The sequence below is a fragment of the Fulmarus glacialis genome, unplaced genomic scaffold (assembly GCF_000690835.1).
Source record: "Fulmarus glacialis isolate BGI_N327 unplaced genomic scaffold, ASM69083v1 scaffold39211, whole genome shotgun sequence".
NCBI classification, from domain to species: domain Eukaryota; kingdom Metazoa; phylum Chordata; class Aves; order Procellariiformes; family Procellariidae; genus Fulmarus; species Fulmarus glacialis.
Genome location: NW_009192831.1, coordinates 1 through 12786, shown reverse-complemented (window position 1 = coordinate 12786; position 12786 = coordinate 1). Strand labels below are relative to the sequence as shown.

Here is a 12786-nt window from a genome sequence, read left to right as displayed (position 1 = left end):
GCATTTTACCTCTGACAGCAGAAGTTTAGTATTTAAACTGAAGTGGGAATGCTGTCTTCCAGGCAAACTAAACTGCTTTGCTGCTGCAAGCCCACACCATTATTCTCCAGTTAGAAAACCAGCTTGCTCTGCTTTGCCTCCCTTAGTTTAAGAACAGTGCAGTGGCTCCTTTGGGAGTTGCTGGAGGACATTTAAAAAGCTCCCGGAGCTCCAACCTCTTCATGGAAGTTATTGACAGTAATCACTGGCAAAGGAAATCCTGGCAGGTCCTGCAGACTGTGGGCACCCAGAACATCGCATGATATAGTGGGGCACTTAGATCAGTTTATTCTTTTTTCTTCTTTTTTTTTTTGTACAATGGGAGAATTCAGGGGAAAGGCCTCTCCACAGTTTATCATGTCAGATACTGCAATGGTTCACGTGCCCTGAAACAAAACAATTAAATACCTGTCTGTCTCTCTCCAGCAAGAAACATTGTCTGTGTGAAAGCCAACCACATGGAGAACATACCCCCAAAACACAAACAAGTAGCCCAGGTAAATAAATAAGTCATGTCTGTCCCTACACTGTGGAATAGAGGGACTGCCATAACTCTTACTTGGGAGAACATTGTAATTTTAGTTACGCTGGGTTTTCAGGTCCATTTTCATGTTCTGAAAAGTTTCAGGCCTGACTCTGGTTGATGGATAAATACTTTTTTTAAAACTTGCATGTGAACGTTGCAGCCTCTAAACTGTTCCAAAGAATGAAGTTAATCAAGTGACAATGAATTCCTGCCAATCTATTAAAATACATAAGAATCACAAATTGAAATTATTAAAATGTCTCGTCTTCCAAGAACTTGGAAAGATCTTTCACTCAGTGTATTGAAATCAAACAGAAAAAAACAGATGATCCTGGTGGAAGAGCCACCTGTTTGGGGTGCACAGAGTTATGCTAAGACCAGGGCAGTTGTCTTTGCTGTCCTACAAGTGCCGTTTCCCCTCCACTCAGTGCTATGAGGAGTTTATCCGTCGCTCCCCCCTAAACCCCTGCATCCTCTTCCATGAAGGCGGACACTGGCGGGAGCTCGTGGTACGCACCACCAGCTGTGGCCACACCATGGCTATCATCACCTTCCACCCCCAGGAGCTGGGCCAGGTGAGTACGCAGAGGACAGGGCCCCTTGCAAGAGGCACATCAGGTATCTGGCTGACCTGAGCTTGCTGGGTGTATCGCTGGGGAGAGGTCTAATCAGATTACCCAAACAGCCAGGTTTTCCTTTCTCGCTCTTGATAGGAGGCACTGGCTACTCAGAAAGCATTGCTTAAGGAGTTCTTCATATGTGGACCTGGAACAATCTGTGCCTTGACTTCACTTTATTTCCAAGAGAGGTATATGTCTTGACACAGGGAAAGAGTGGAAACAAAGCCACCTCCTTTTTCTCCCCCCGATCAAATTCAAATTCTACCAGTTCAGGGAGTGCTTGAAGAGAATGACAGATGTTTGGATGCGTCTTGCAGATGTGGTTTTAAAATGGCCACATCTTTTGTTTTTCCAGACCTGAAATACTTGAATACATTATGGCTCCAGCTCATGGGAGTTATGAGCTTGGGAAACTAAAGAAAAAAACCTACAGTGACTTTCCCAAGACAGTAAATCACATTAGCAGCAAAACTGGGGAATAGACCCTAGGACTGCTACCTTCTGTGAAGTCATTTTGCTCCTTTTAATGAATTCTAGGCTGTGCAAGTTACAGATCCCTTAAAAAGAGTCAACATTCTTTGATCCTGTTGAAAGGCTCACAGGAAATACAAGTTGGTGAGGGGAGAACCATCCTCCCCTACACATGAGCACCCCTGGAATGGAAATGGAAATGGAAATCGACTGCCTTGCTGCTGCCTTCTAACAGCTGTTTTTTGTGTGCTCCGCTAGCACCATGACACGTTGCTCCCATGAGCAGTCCCCCTTCCAGCTCCTTCATGGAGAACCCCATATCTTTGAAGAAGTGCTCGGCCTGAAGTTTCGCATCTCTCCAGATGCCTTTTTCCAAGTAAACACGCGTGGAGCTGAATTTCTGTACCAGGCAGTTGGGGAGCTGAGTCAGGCTGGTGGGGACACTGTCCTCCTCGACATCTGCTGTGGAACGGGTGAGCAGTGGCCGTGTGAGCCTGGGTCCCAGGGCTGGTGCTTTGTGTGCCAAAAATGATCCCCGCTATCTAAAGGCTTGTTTCTTCAGCATGCATGTACAGAGTATTTTGTATCCTTCATTTCCAGGCACAATTGGTCTCTCTCTGGCTCAACAAGTGTCCAAGGTTATTGGTATTGAGGTGGTGGAGAAGGCAATAGAGGATGCCAGGTGGAATGCAGCATTCAATGGTGAGTTCAAACTCGCCATGGCAGAAAGTTTCAAAGTAACTGCTGAAAAATTGGAAGCAGAAGTGAGCGGAGGGATCCTAACAAGTTACCTCCACACAGCAAAGGGCAGTACTTCATGTTATACCTAATGTCTGGTGAGACTGACTCTGCTCAGCTCATGTGGTTGCTTTTTGCTTCACAGGAATTTCAAACTGTGATTTTCACAGTGGAAAGGCAGAGGCCGTGTTACCACAACTCCTGTCATCGTGGGAGGATGCCCGACCCCTTGTTGCTGTGGTGAACCCATCTCGGGCTGGGCTCCGTGAGAGAATATAATATTTATTTTCATCTTGAAAACAGAATTTTGAACAAGTTCTGTGAGACCTGTTATACTGGTTCCAAACCCTCTGCTCGCTTAGTCTCTAATTTCTTACCTTGTTGCTGACAGCAGCTAAAATCCCATAGTCTGCTGTTTTCAGTGCCTTTACCGTGCTTTCTCTTTAAAGCAGACAGCTCTAATCTTTTTTCCATCTTTCATACGCTTACAGAATTATTTAGGAGAGAAGGAGCCTCTGGAGGTCTGTGGTGCAATCTCCCAACTAAAGCAAGGCCAACTTCAGAGTTGTGTAAGGGCTATAAAGCCCAGCTGAGGTTTGAATGTGTCCAAGGGTGAATACCTTCTCCTGAAAATGTTTTTCGTAATATATTTAATTAGAATTTCTCCTTGCTGCAGTGCAGCTGTTGCCTCTCATCCTCTTCTTGTGCCCCTCTGAGAAGATTCTGCTCCGTCTTCTCTGTAATCCCCTCATGAGGCCCCTGAAGATAGCAGATGGATCCCTGCTCACCTTCTCTTCCCCAGGCTGAATAACCAGAGCCCTCACACTCTCCTTGTGCATGCTGTGCCCCAGCCCTCTAACCATCCCTCTAACATGCTGGACTCACTCCAGTGTGTACGGGGAAGTCCCAAACTGATCTTGGTGCCCAGATGCGGTCTCACAAGTGCGTGTGGAAGGTTTTACGTGCCTCTGCTTAATTAAGTAACATTTTTTGTCTCATCCTTTATCCCCCTGGGAAGCAGAGGGATTTCTCCCACTGCTCTACCCTGCCAAATCAGCTGAGTGTGGGTCACATCCCTGGCTTCCTAAGAGCCTGCATCTGAGACAGGACATGGCAAAATGTGTATACTCTTTTTGTCCTGTATTTTTGACAGTTCAGTGCAGTTCTGTGACGCTTGCTGTGTAGTCATTCCTTCTGGAGAGCTCGTGGTGGTGGGTCACGGGGAAAGCACGGTATCTGTTCTTGCAGATTACAGGGTTGTGCGAGCCATCCGAAACTGCAAGTCCATCCGAAGGCTGCTCTACATCTCCTGCAAGCCAGAGGGTGAAGCCATGAGGAACTTTCTTGAGTGAGCACCCTCCTCTCTTTCTTTCCACTGACCTTAGTGACAGACCCTGTTAGGTCCAGGCGAGGACATAAATATCTGACCTTGGCTTAGGAAGGTTTTTGTTGCAACTGAATTTCACTGGGTGAGTTCTGCAGGTGTGATTCGGGAGTAGTCAGTGCATGGTCAGAAGTGGTTTATGCTTCTGCGTTACTTTGGGTTTACCTGCAAGCTGCACTCGCTGGTTTAAGGTAATGGGTATTCTTTGGGTTTTATGTTCCAGCAGGATGCTTTAGTGCATCAGTAAGAAATAGAAAATAATGCAAACATGCTATAATGGCATTGTGCACCCTTCCACAACAAAACAGCACATCTGGATGTGGGATACAGAGTTCACTGCGGGAAGGTTGGCCCCTAGCCAATGAAGTGAAGCCAAGGGGAATAGTCACCTGCTTAGGGTTAATCATATAGCTAAGTCTTTATCTGGGACAGGCCCATTTGCAGGTGATAAATCTGACTGCAGGTAACCAATGAAGGTAGTGCAAAACTGAGGATTATTTCCTAAGGGTATTAAGTGTCTTTCAGCTGGGATGGCTTGTGAGAAAGGGAGCTTTAAACCTGTCTCTGACCCTTCAGCTTGTCCATAAGGTTTTCAGAGCTGGTTTGGGATTCAGTATTCATGGTTCCAGACCTCAGCCAGTGTCAGCTGCAGACTCTGAGGGATGTTAGCCAAACACACAATACCTCCTTAGTGCATCCTCTGTGTATTGTGCTACTGATAATGGTGGAAAGGTTTCTGCTACTGTCTAAAGGATGCTCTCTTTGCTTTCCACAGGCTGTGCTGCCCACCTGACCCAGGGAAGAAACTGGCAGGAGAGCCATTTGCCCCCACGTTGGCTATACCTTTTGACATGTTTCCTCATACTGTTCATTGTGAGCTGGTGTTGCTGTTCACCCGCTGACAAGGAGGCACGTATGCCAGCTCTGAGAGCTTGGGAAGCAACCTCCGACTGTCCTGAAGACTGGAGTCAATGTAGTTAGGATTTTAACTTATTTTCTTGAAAGTTGTATAGAAGTCAGTAATTTTGCTTTTGCTCTTACTTGGGGTTGCCTAACTACACTGTTCTATGCGGAAACACTCAGATTTCTGGGGTGAAAAGGTTCTCTGTAGCATTTCATCATCCTTCCCTCCCCTGCAAACCTCTTGGGCTGCTCGTTAAAGCAGCCTGGAAAATACCCTCTCCCTGGTATTGTGGGTTTTCAGCATCAACATGAGAATATGAAGTACTAAAATCCACTGTATTTTCTAATACTGCCATGCCATTAGTTCCCTGCTTGCTTCAAGGATATTTCAGGGGTTTTTCAAGTTGATAGTGAACTTGCTATGAAGAAACTGTAGGAACTAGAAATCCTTGTGCTTCACTGGGCAAATGTTGACTTTTGGGGTCAGGGAAATATTTCCTGTATAAATTTCCAAAACCAATATTGAATTGCTGTCAGTCACATGGGTAAGTTGGAGGCAATGAGAAAGATTTTTCTATAAAACGAAATGAAGAGAAAACAGATTTCAGTGTCTCTCCTTCCACACCTGCCTCCCCCTTCTCTAATGCTTGCTGATACCTAAATATGAAGTGCCATGTGAAAATGTCAGCAGCAACAAGTTATTTCCTCATCAGGTTGCTCTGTAATAGCTAATTCAAAAATTTGGTGTGTTTTGTATCTGTCCTGCCATGCTCACTGATTGGCAAGCTGTGAACCTCAATGTTATACTAAGTTCTCTCCAGCTCTTCAAAAGATGGAGCTGCTACAACCTGAAGGTAGGTCCGAGTGAGCAGAGTTCCCTTATGTTTTGAGAACTCCACATTGTTTTGAGGGCTCCTTTTATTTTTTACTTTTTACTTTTATGTTGTATTGAAGTTATCTTTTGGTTTATTCTGGTCATCTAGGCCAGACCAGTAGCAGAACACATTTCCACAGTTAGGCTGTTAAATTTGACTCTTTCCTCCGAAAGAGGAGTTCCCTACCTGATTTGGGTGAATCAAGGCTGATGAAGTCTCAAGGAAACAAGGAGAGATGCCTGTATTTTTCAGACTTTTTAACTCCAGTCTTGAGGAACCCTGAGCTAATAACAACAACCACCAGTTCTCAAGGGGGCTTAAAGTACATGGCTTTAGGACTTGAGACTTACTATACTAGAAAGGGAGGTGATGGGGAAATTCCTGACAGGCATAGGAAGTGTCACTCTTGTACTATCCCATGAGTGTAAGATTTTTGCACACTGTTATAGCCTCTTGTTTTCAGTTTATAGCGAGGGATGCAGTTTTCCAGCAGTTCTGTTTTGTATAATTATACCTTGGCTTCTTGCTGCAAGATCTGAATGGATTTCTGCTTAGCCCGGCTATGCTTTTGTCAAAAGGAAATTTGTTGCAAACTAGAGGTGGAGAGATAATGACTTTAAATCAGAAAGTAATAGAAGATCAGGAAACCTTTCCACTAGTCTCTGGAGAGCTGAACATATAGGACAGGTTTTATCTGCAATGGGGGAGGGTGGCACAGTGGCCTCACCGTCCCTTTTGGGCATCAGGCTCCAAGAGAGCCACAGGGGCAAGACATCATGTTTTGCTTTTCTGGGGCAAATATATTAAACAATGTGTTGTTTGCTGTTTATTAGTGTCTGAGCATCTGAATCTGAAAGCTGCCTATGTACAAGAGACCTCCGACCACGTTCACTCCATAGCAGGTTACTGCTGTGCCCTCTGCTAACATGTCCTCGTTTTCCCACTAGTGAGCAACTGTGCTGTGCGTTTGGCTGCCATCCCACATCCCTAGAACTGGCTCAGTTTCAGCTTTCTGTGGGTAATTTATGGAACGTGCAAGGAAACAGAGGATGACTTAATGGTAGGAGGGGTGGGAATGCTCATCGCTCAGCAGGTGCTAGAGCTGCCTTGCTCTGGCTGCATGGCTGCGGGGCATTAGGACCCGGAGGTTGCTGAGTGGAGGAGGCTGAATCCCCCTCCCGCTGTCACCCTTGCTGCCTCTGCAGCTTTATTCCTCATCTCCTTCAATGGTGACTGACTACCTCCCGCCCGGGCTGGCAGCCAGAGCGAGAAGGCCTTGCTAGGACTGGTTCCCAGGGCCGGTTCCCGGCGGCTCCATGGCATCTCCCAGGACTATCACCATCATCGCCCTCTCAGTGGCCCTGGGGCTCTTCTTCGTCTTTATGGGGACCATCAAACTGACCCCTCGGCTCAGCAGAGATGCCTACAATGAGATGGTGAGTACAGCAGTGGCAGCATGGAGGCAGACGCATTAGGGCTCTCTCCCCTCAACCGTGTGGCAGAGCAGTGTTTGCAGTGGGGTACACGGAGGGTGACTGCTCTGGAGCCCTGAGCGATGGGAGGGAGAGGGAAGAAGCTTAACTCCCTCCTTATTTGATGGACACAGAGAGACACAAATAATACGCAGCCCTCGCCTGGTCTCCGTCTGAACCTATCCATGGAGAAACCTCTCGTGGATAAGGACAGGGAGGGGAGGCAAAGATGACAGGGTAGCACAGTACACCGATGCCTGCAAAAAGATGGGGACACAAGGGTCTCTGAAAAGCAAGGTCTGAAGAAGTGCCAGACATGTAGCAGGCAGGTACAGTTGATCCCTGGGAAAATACCTACCCCCTGGACTAGGGGTAGGAAAAGCAGATGCCTGCTTTGGCAGCCGGAGGATCATCCTCAAAATTCTGTGCTTTAAAGCAAGGATAATGACACTGACTGTCTCTACCTCACCAGACTTGTGCAGGGATTAATTCATTACCGTGAAATGCTTTGAGATTCTTAGCTGGCAGAAGAAGATATTATTAATAGTCACCTTATTATTCTCTTTAGCCTGGGAAATGAGCCTCTCCTCCTCTTGCCTAACGGAAAAGGGGTGAGGAGAGGAAGGAGAAGCCATTGTCTGCATTTCTCAGCTGGTGAGCTAGTTTGTGCTACTCTCTGCCCAGGACCAACCCTGCTGCAGAGCTTTGCTGGCTGCAAGCTGCAGGCAGGCTAGGGGATTGGCTGCCATGTTTTGCTTCCTTGTCTATGTATGTTTATTCTCCTGCTGCCCCCCTCCCCCCACCCCCCATTATATTTACTGCAGTGGCTGAAAAGTGTTGGTGTAATTTTTGTGCCTCTCAGAAAAGTGCTGGAAGCTTCCAGCATATTCTGTTCTCTCCCTTTGCTCCACCTGCCCAGCTGCTTTTCCTTAGCTCTCAAACAGCATCTGAATTGCAGTGCCTCATCTGCAGCACAGCACAGGGATCTCGCAGAGAAGAATCACCAAGAAGTAACTCTGGAGCAAGAGACTGAGATAAAATGCCCAGAAAACAAAGCTCTTAAGCTTCTTCTACATAAGGGACAGAAAAAAGCACTGAGACTTTAGAAGCATTGCGAAATCCTTGCTCTGTAAAATATCTCGCTTCTCTGTCCCTTTCTGCTTTACCAAGAGCCAGGCCTACAGGTAGGAATGATCTCCATCTTTACAAAGAGAAAGCAGAGGCACTCAGATATTGCACAGCACCATCATTCTTAATAGACCATAGACATGTTCATGGCTCATTAGGCTTTCATGCTTTTGCTGTGCTGCGTAGGAGGGTGGTCTGTCATGTAATGGAGACAATTAGTGAACTGTCTTGGCAATCAATAAGCATGGCTTCTTGCTCCAAGCAAATAGAGAACCTCTGTTATCTACCTACAACGCCAAGCTTGCAGTTTTTCATTCAGCAAAAGAGACACACTAGTTTGTCTATTAAAATACTTAAAATACCAGAGTATTCTAGGACAGGCTGATAGTACATTTCTTTATAAAGCACAACTGTTTAAAAATACTCTGCTCTGAGGAAAGGTTTTATTCACTGAGGGTTTAAAATGCAGCCTTACAATGCATACACTTAGAGTAAATGTGTCATGACATCTTCAGTTATTTAGTAGCAAAAATGACAATGCTGTATATTTTTTAACCACGTATGAAGTATCAGCTCCTCTTAGAAGGAAGCAACAAAATTTACAGAGAAGTGGGGAAGTTCTGTGTGCCTGTAGAGCAGGTTTCCAAAATCACGTGGAAGTAAATCTACAATCTAATCAGCACCTGTGAGAGCTGAACAACTCTGTACCCGATATTCATCTTCCATTTCCCTCTCCCTGATTAGAAAGTAGAGAACACAATGGCAAGAGTATCTGCAGGAGCTTTATTAAAAAAAGGAAATACTTGATTGAAAAAGAAAAAAAAAAAACAAGCAAAAACAATAAGCCCACAAGCACCTAATGTTCAAATGCAAGAACCTGAACGTGTCTAAGAACAGAGGTGGTTTCTTCCCTGAAACAATGAGGCAGCAGTGTAAGGAGGCTGAGTCTTGTAACTTACACTGCTTCTAAATCCAGCATAAACCAGGGAGCAAAGGATGTCAAATGTCAGCTTGCTTTCATCTGAGGAAAGAAAGGATTATGAAAGTATTAAGCATAGGATAGGCTTGGTGAATCTCAGCTTTGATGTATACAAGATGCTAAGATTGTACTGCTCATAAACACTGGGATATTGCAAGTTGCTTTGAAGTAGAAAGAGACGTCTGGTTTTGCTGTTTGTGCCTTGGCTTTGCAGGGACTAGGTGTGTTATTTAATTATAAAGGACAAGCTACTCTTAGAGAGAGGTACTTTTTTTTAACAATACGGTTCTGCATTGCTAATTCTAGCAATCGTAACTTCAGATTTCAGGAGAAGGTACACCTGGCCTGGTCCTAGCTCCAAAGATGGGTGCTAGGTTGCAGAACTGTTTTCCAGCGAGGAGACAACAGCTTATAAAGGGGAAATTGCAGGTTGATGGTGTTAATATCCCTCCAGCAGAAGCTTTAGGGGTATAGATTGGATATTGTGCCAGAAGGGTCTGTGATGATTGAAGTGATCTTTAGGTCATATTGCACATCAATCTATTTCAGTGGAAGTCTTTACTTTCTCACGTTATGGTGTTCTATGCTATTACTGCTTGATTTCAGAAACGAGCATACAAAAGCTACGTGCGGGCCCTCCCCATGCTAAAGAAGATGGGAGTCAGCTCCATCCTTCTCCGCAAGAGCATTGGTGCCCTAGAAGTGGCATGTGGCATTGTCATGACACTGGTGCCTGGTCGCCTCAAAGACGTGGCCAACTTTCTCCTCCTCCTCCTTGTGCTGGCTGTGCTTTTTTTCCACCAGCTAGTGGGGGATCCACTCAAGCGTTATGCCCATGCCCTAGTCTTTGGGATCCTGCTTACCTGTCGTCTGCTGATTGCCCGCCAGCCTGAGGAGCAGCCACCAGAAAAAAGGATCCTGTCAGTGAATGGGGATGAGCAGCCACTCATCCATGAAGCAGCTCCTGAGAAAGGCAAAATGAAGGTATCCTAGCTGAGTGCGTGTGAGAAAATGGACCCTCGAGGCAGCTCTCTCCAAAATCACCCAGAAAATCTGTTTTTTATTTACCTATTTATATTTTTTGTCTGCCTAAATAAAGTTGCACTTGGGGTCTGAGAGACACATGGTATGTCTACACTGTAGTCTTGCTTTGCTGCTGCCCTGTAACGTAGAAAATAGAAGCTAACTTTCACCAGGACAGCTTGGAAGCAGTAAGCAGCTTGGCTGGGGTAGCGCACGCCTCAGCAGGAGCTGCAAAACCAGCCTGAGAGCATGGACGAAGACTTGGGCAGGTAGTCACGCTAACTCGGCACTGCTGCAGTGGGGAGATTAGTCCCTGAGCATCAGCATCATCATGGCAGTTGAAACCTAGTCTGGATGCACTTCTGCTACGTTGCAGTCTCGGCAACAGTGGCTGGGTAGAACATAACGAGAGTGTCCCTGTGCTAGCTTGTGCAGCCCCACCCACAAATCTACATTTCCTTTTCCATAGTCAAGGGGAGAGAGGACCCTACTGAGCATAAAAGTGCTGTTTGTTGTGTTTTGAGAGAGGGATCCCTTAGCCTCTGCTTCCTCTGTGCCCAGTCCTTTCTTTGGGCTGGTTATCCAGGGAAAACGTGGGATGTGCTATTTGCATCTTCCTGGATTTCCACACTTTGCAGAGGCTCTAAAACTGGGACAATGGCCTGATAACAGTATTTTTTCGCGTGCTTCACACGAGGCAAAGGCATCTCTTTACCCCTCTTGGCAGAGAGTGAGGATCCTTGGTGAGGGGATGGGGAGCAGAACTGCCCAAAGAACTCCAAAATTCCTGTCTGCTGCTGGCAAATAGCATCATGCTCCCTATTTCCTTGCAAGAAAAAAATCCCTTTTTCCACAACTACTGCAACTTTATAGAATTGTCAGTTATTGATGATAGATGAGGTGTCCAGGTACCTCATTGTTCATCCCACATAGAGCTTCGGTGAGCTGGAGGAAGTCCTATCACCAGAGCCTGAATCCATGTGTGTTGTATCTGAAATCTTAGAGAGTGTCATAAGAAGCATGTGTTACCACTGAGTTTGTTTGTTTTTCTTGATGTTTGTATGTTTTCAGGTTTTCCTTATTTTCTTAATTATTCATGAAAATAAATTTTTTGAAATTTGGAGAAAAATGTCTTGACAGAAACAAATTTCTTTTTTGAGAGACGATCTGAAAATATTTTTCCTGTGCTCAAACAGTGCACCTAAAATGGGCAGAATCACATCAGGGATATTTCAGAGAAAGGTGATGCAGGATGGAAGCCATCTGAACATTACTGGGCTATATATTAATAAACACAGGCATTTAAAAGAGACATTTGAACATTTTCATGAAACAGTCTCAAATAAATTTCTGCTTCAGTACAATGTGGCAACGAGAAAAGATATTAAAATTCCAGTAAAATGTCAGTATTGTATCTCTATAAAAATTGATGATGGATGTTCATATGCAGTATATCCAGTTTTCTTCTTATGTTAAGTTTGCTGCTGAAACGGATGTAGTCCCAAATACATATATGCTGAAAAATCCTCCTCCTAGAGCCCCAAAGAGTGACTAATTATCTCTTATCAGATGTGCACGCTGAACAAAGGAAACTACCAACAGGCCATCTTTGTTAGACACTCTCTCATCTTTACAGACTACCTCAAGGTCATGCCAAATGTATATAGAATTTGCTTTACTTCCCAAAAGACACTTCATCTACCATGCCCTGACTGGAGTTATTAATCACTTTTTAATTCGAAACCAAATAAAAATACCACCAACTCAAAACTACACCATGATGTGTATTCCTACACAAAGTACTCACAACTGAATTGCTGCAGCCTTTTGGCCAGCTGCCCCTCACGTGTTTATCTCAGTAAACTTTTGGAAACAAGTGTTTTGTGTTTGTCTTTTGTAATGCTCTTCACCAAAACCTGTATAGATGCCATAATAATAAATATAAAATATTCTGCATAGCAAAGCTTATCCCTGCAAAACCGTCAGACTGTAAGTGAATTCTGAAAAATGTCCCCCTCTTCACATTTGCAACAGTATGAATTACTGATCTGCAGTAGTGGCTACATGTTCTTTATTACAAAGGAAGAAAAGGTGAAGTCCCGTAACAAGAATTCTATATTTATCAGTATTGGTGTGACCTCCATGATTGCCCCCCCAGCATTAGCAAACTATTTTTGGAAGCTACCAGTCATCTTTGCTTGCTAGAGGTGATAAGGTGCCAAGACTGACTTAGTCCTTTTGTAAGACCATGATGCTAATCTACTCTTCCTTTTTTTTTTCCCTGCGCTTTTCTTTCTTCTTTTTACCTCCGAGCCCATAATTTCATTCCTGTCAATCTCATCTGGCAGGTACCTCTAGCGCCAGTTTTTTCCCAGCTGCAGCTTGCTACGGAGCTAGGGATTTGTCAGAGTAGAGGTGCCTGCGGGCAGAGCTTCGGCATACCTGAGGGCTCACCAAAACCGCCCAGCCGCCCGCGGCACCGCAGGACCTGCCTAGGCACCTCTGCCTGCCTGTTAAAGAGGGATGAAAAGGACCGCTGCCTATCACCGCCCCTACTTGATTTCCAACCTTTCAGGCCCCATCCCCCACAAGCACTCCAAGAGGCACCTCCCCCCCGCAGCCTGGCCC

At 45.3% G+C, this 12786-nt stretch overlaps 2 protein-coding genes across 2 annotated transcripts; both read left to right on the top strand.

The window, feature by feature from the left end:
- Window positions 1-465: 465 nt before the first annotated feature.
- On the top strand, window positions 466-4680 carry TRMT2B (tRNA methyltransferase 2 homolog B (S. cerevisiae); the record flags this gene model as incomplete). The annotated part of the gene is made up of 8 exons (XM_009587227.1): window positions 466-536; window positions 994-1140; window positions 1279-1373; window positions 1915-2129; window positions 2257-2358; window positions 2540-2659; window positions 3643-3742; window positions 4554-4680. Coding segments are annotated over 8 exons (977 nt in total), but the record flags the coding sequence as incomplete, so codon positions are not given.
- A 1969-nt stretch (window positions 4681-6649) lies between these two features.
- TMEM35 (transmembrane protein 35) lies at window positions 6650-10259 on the top strand. Its single transcript, XM_009587226.1, has 2 exons — window positions 6650-6992; window positions 9742-10259. Exons 1-2 carry the CDS (start codon window positions 6873-6875, stop codon window positions 10126-10128), a joined length of 507 nt encoding a protein of 168 aa, XP_009585521.1. The 5' UTR covers window positions 6650-6872; the 3' UTR covers window positions 10129-10259.
- The last annotated feature ends 2527 nt before the right edge of the window (window positions 10260-12786 follow it).

Excerpts from the sequence above, each read along its gene's own strand:
- TMEM35 (XM_009587226.1), top strand. The coding sequence starts at position 6,873 with ATGGCATCTCCCAGGACTATCACCATCATCGCCCTCTCAGTGGCCCTG. Across the intron at positions 6,993-9,741 it reads GAGATGCCTACAATGAGATG|AAACGAGCATACAAAAGCTA; the intron begins GTGAGTACAGCA and ends GCTTGATTTCAG.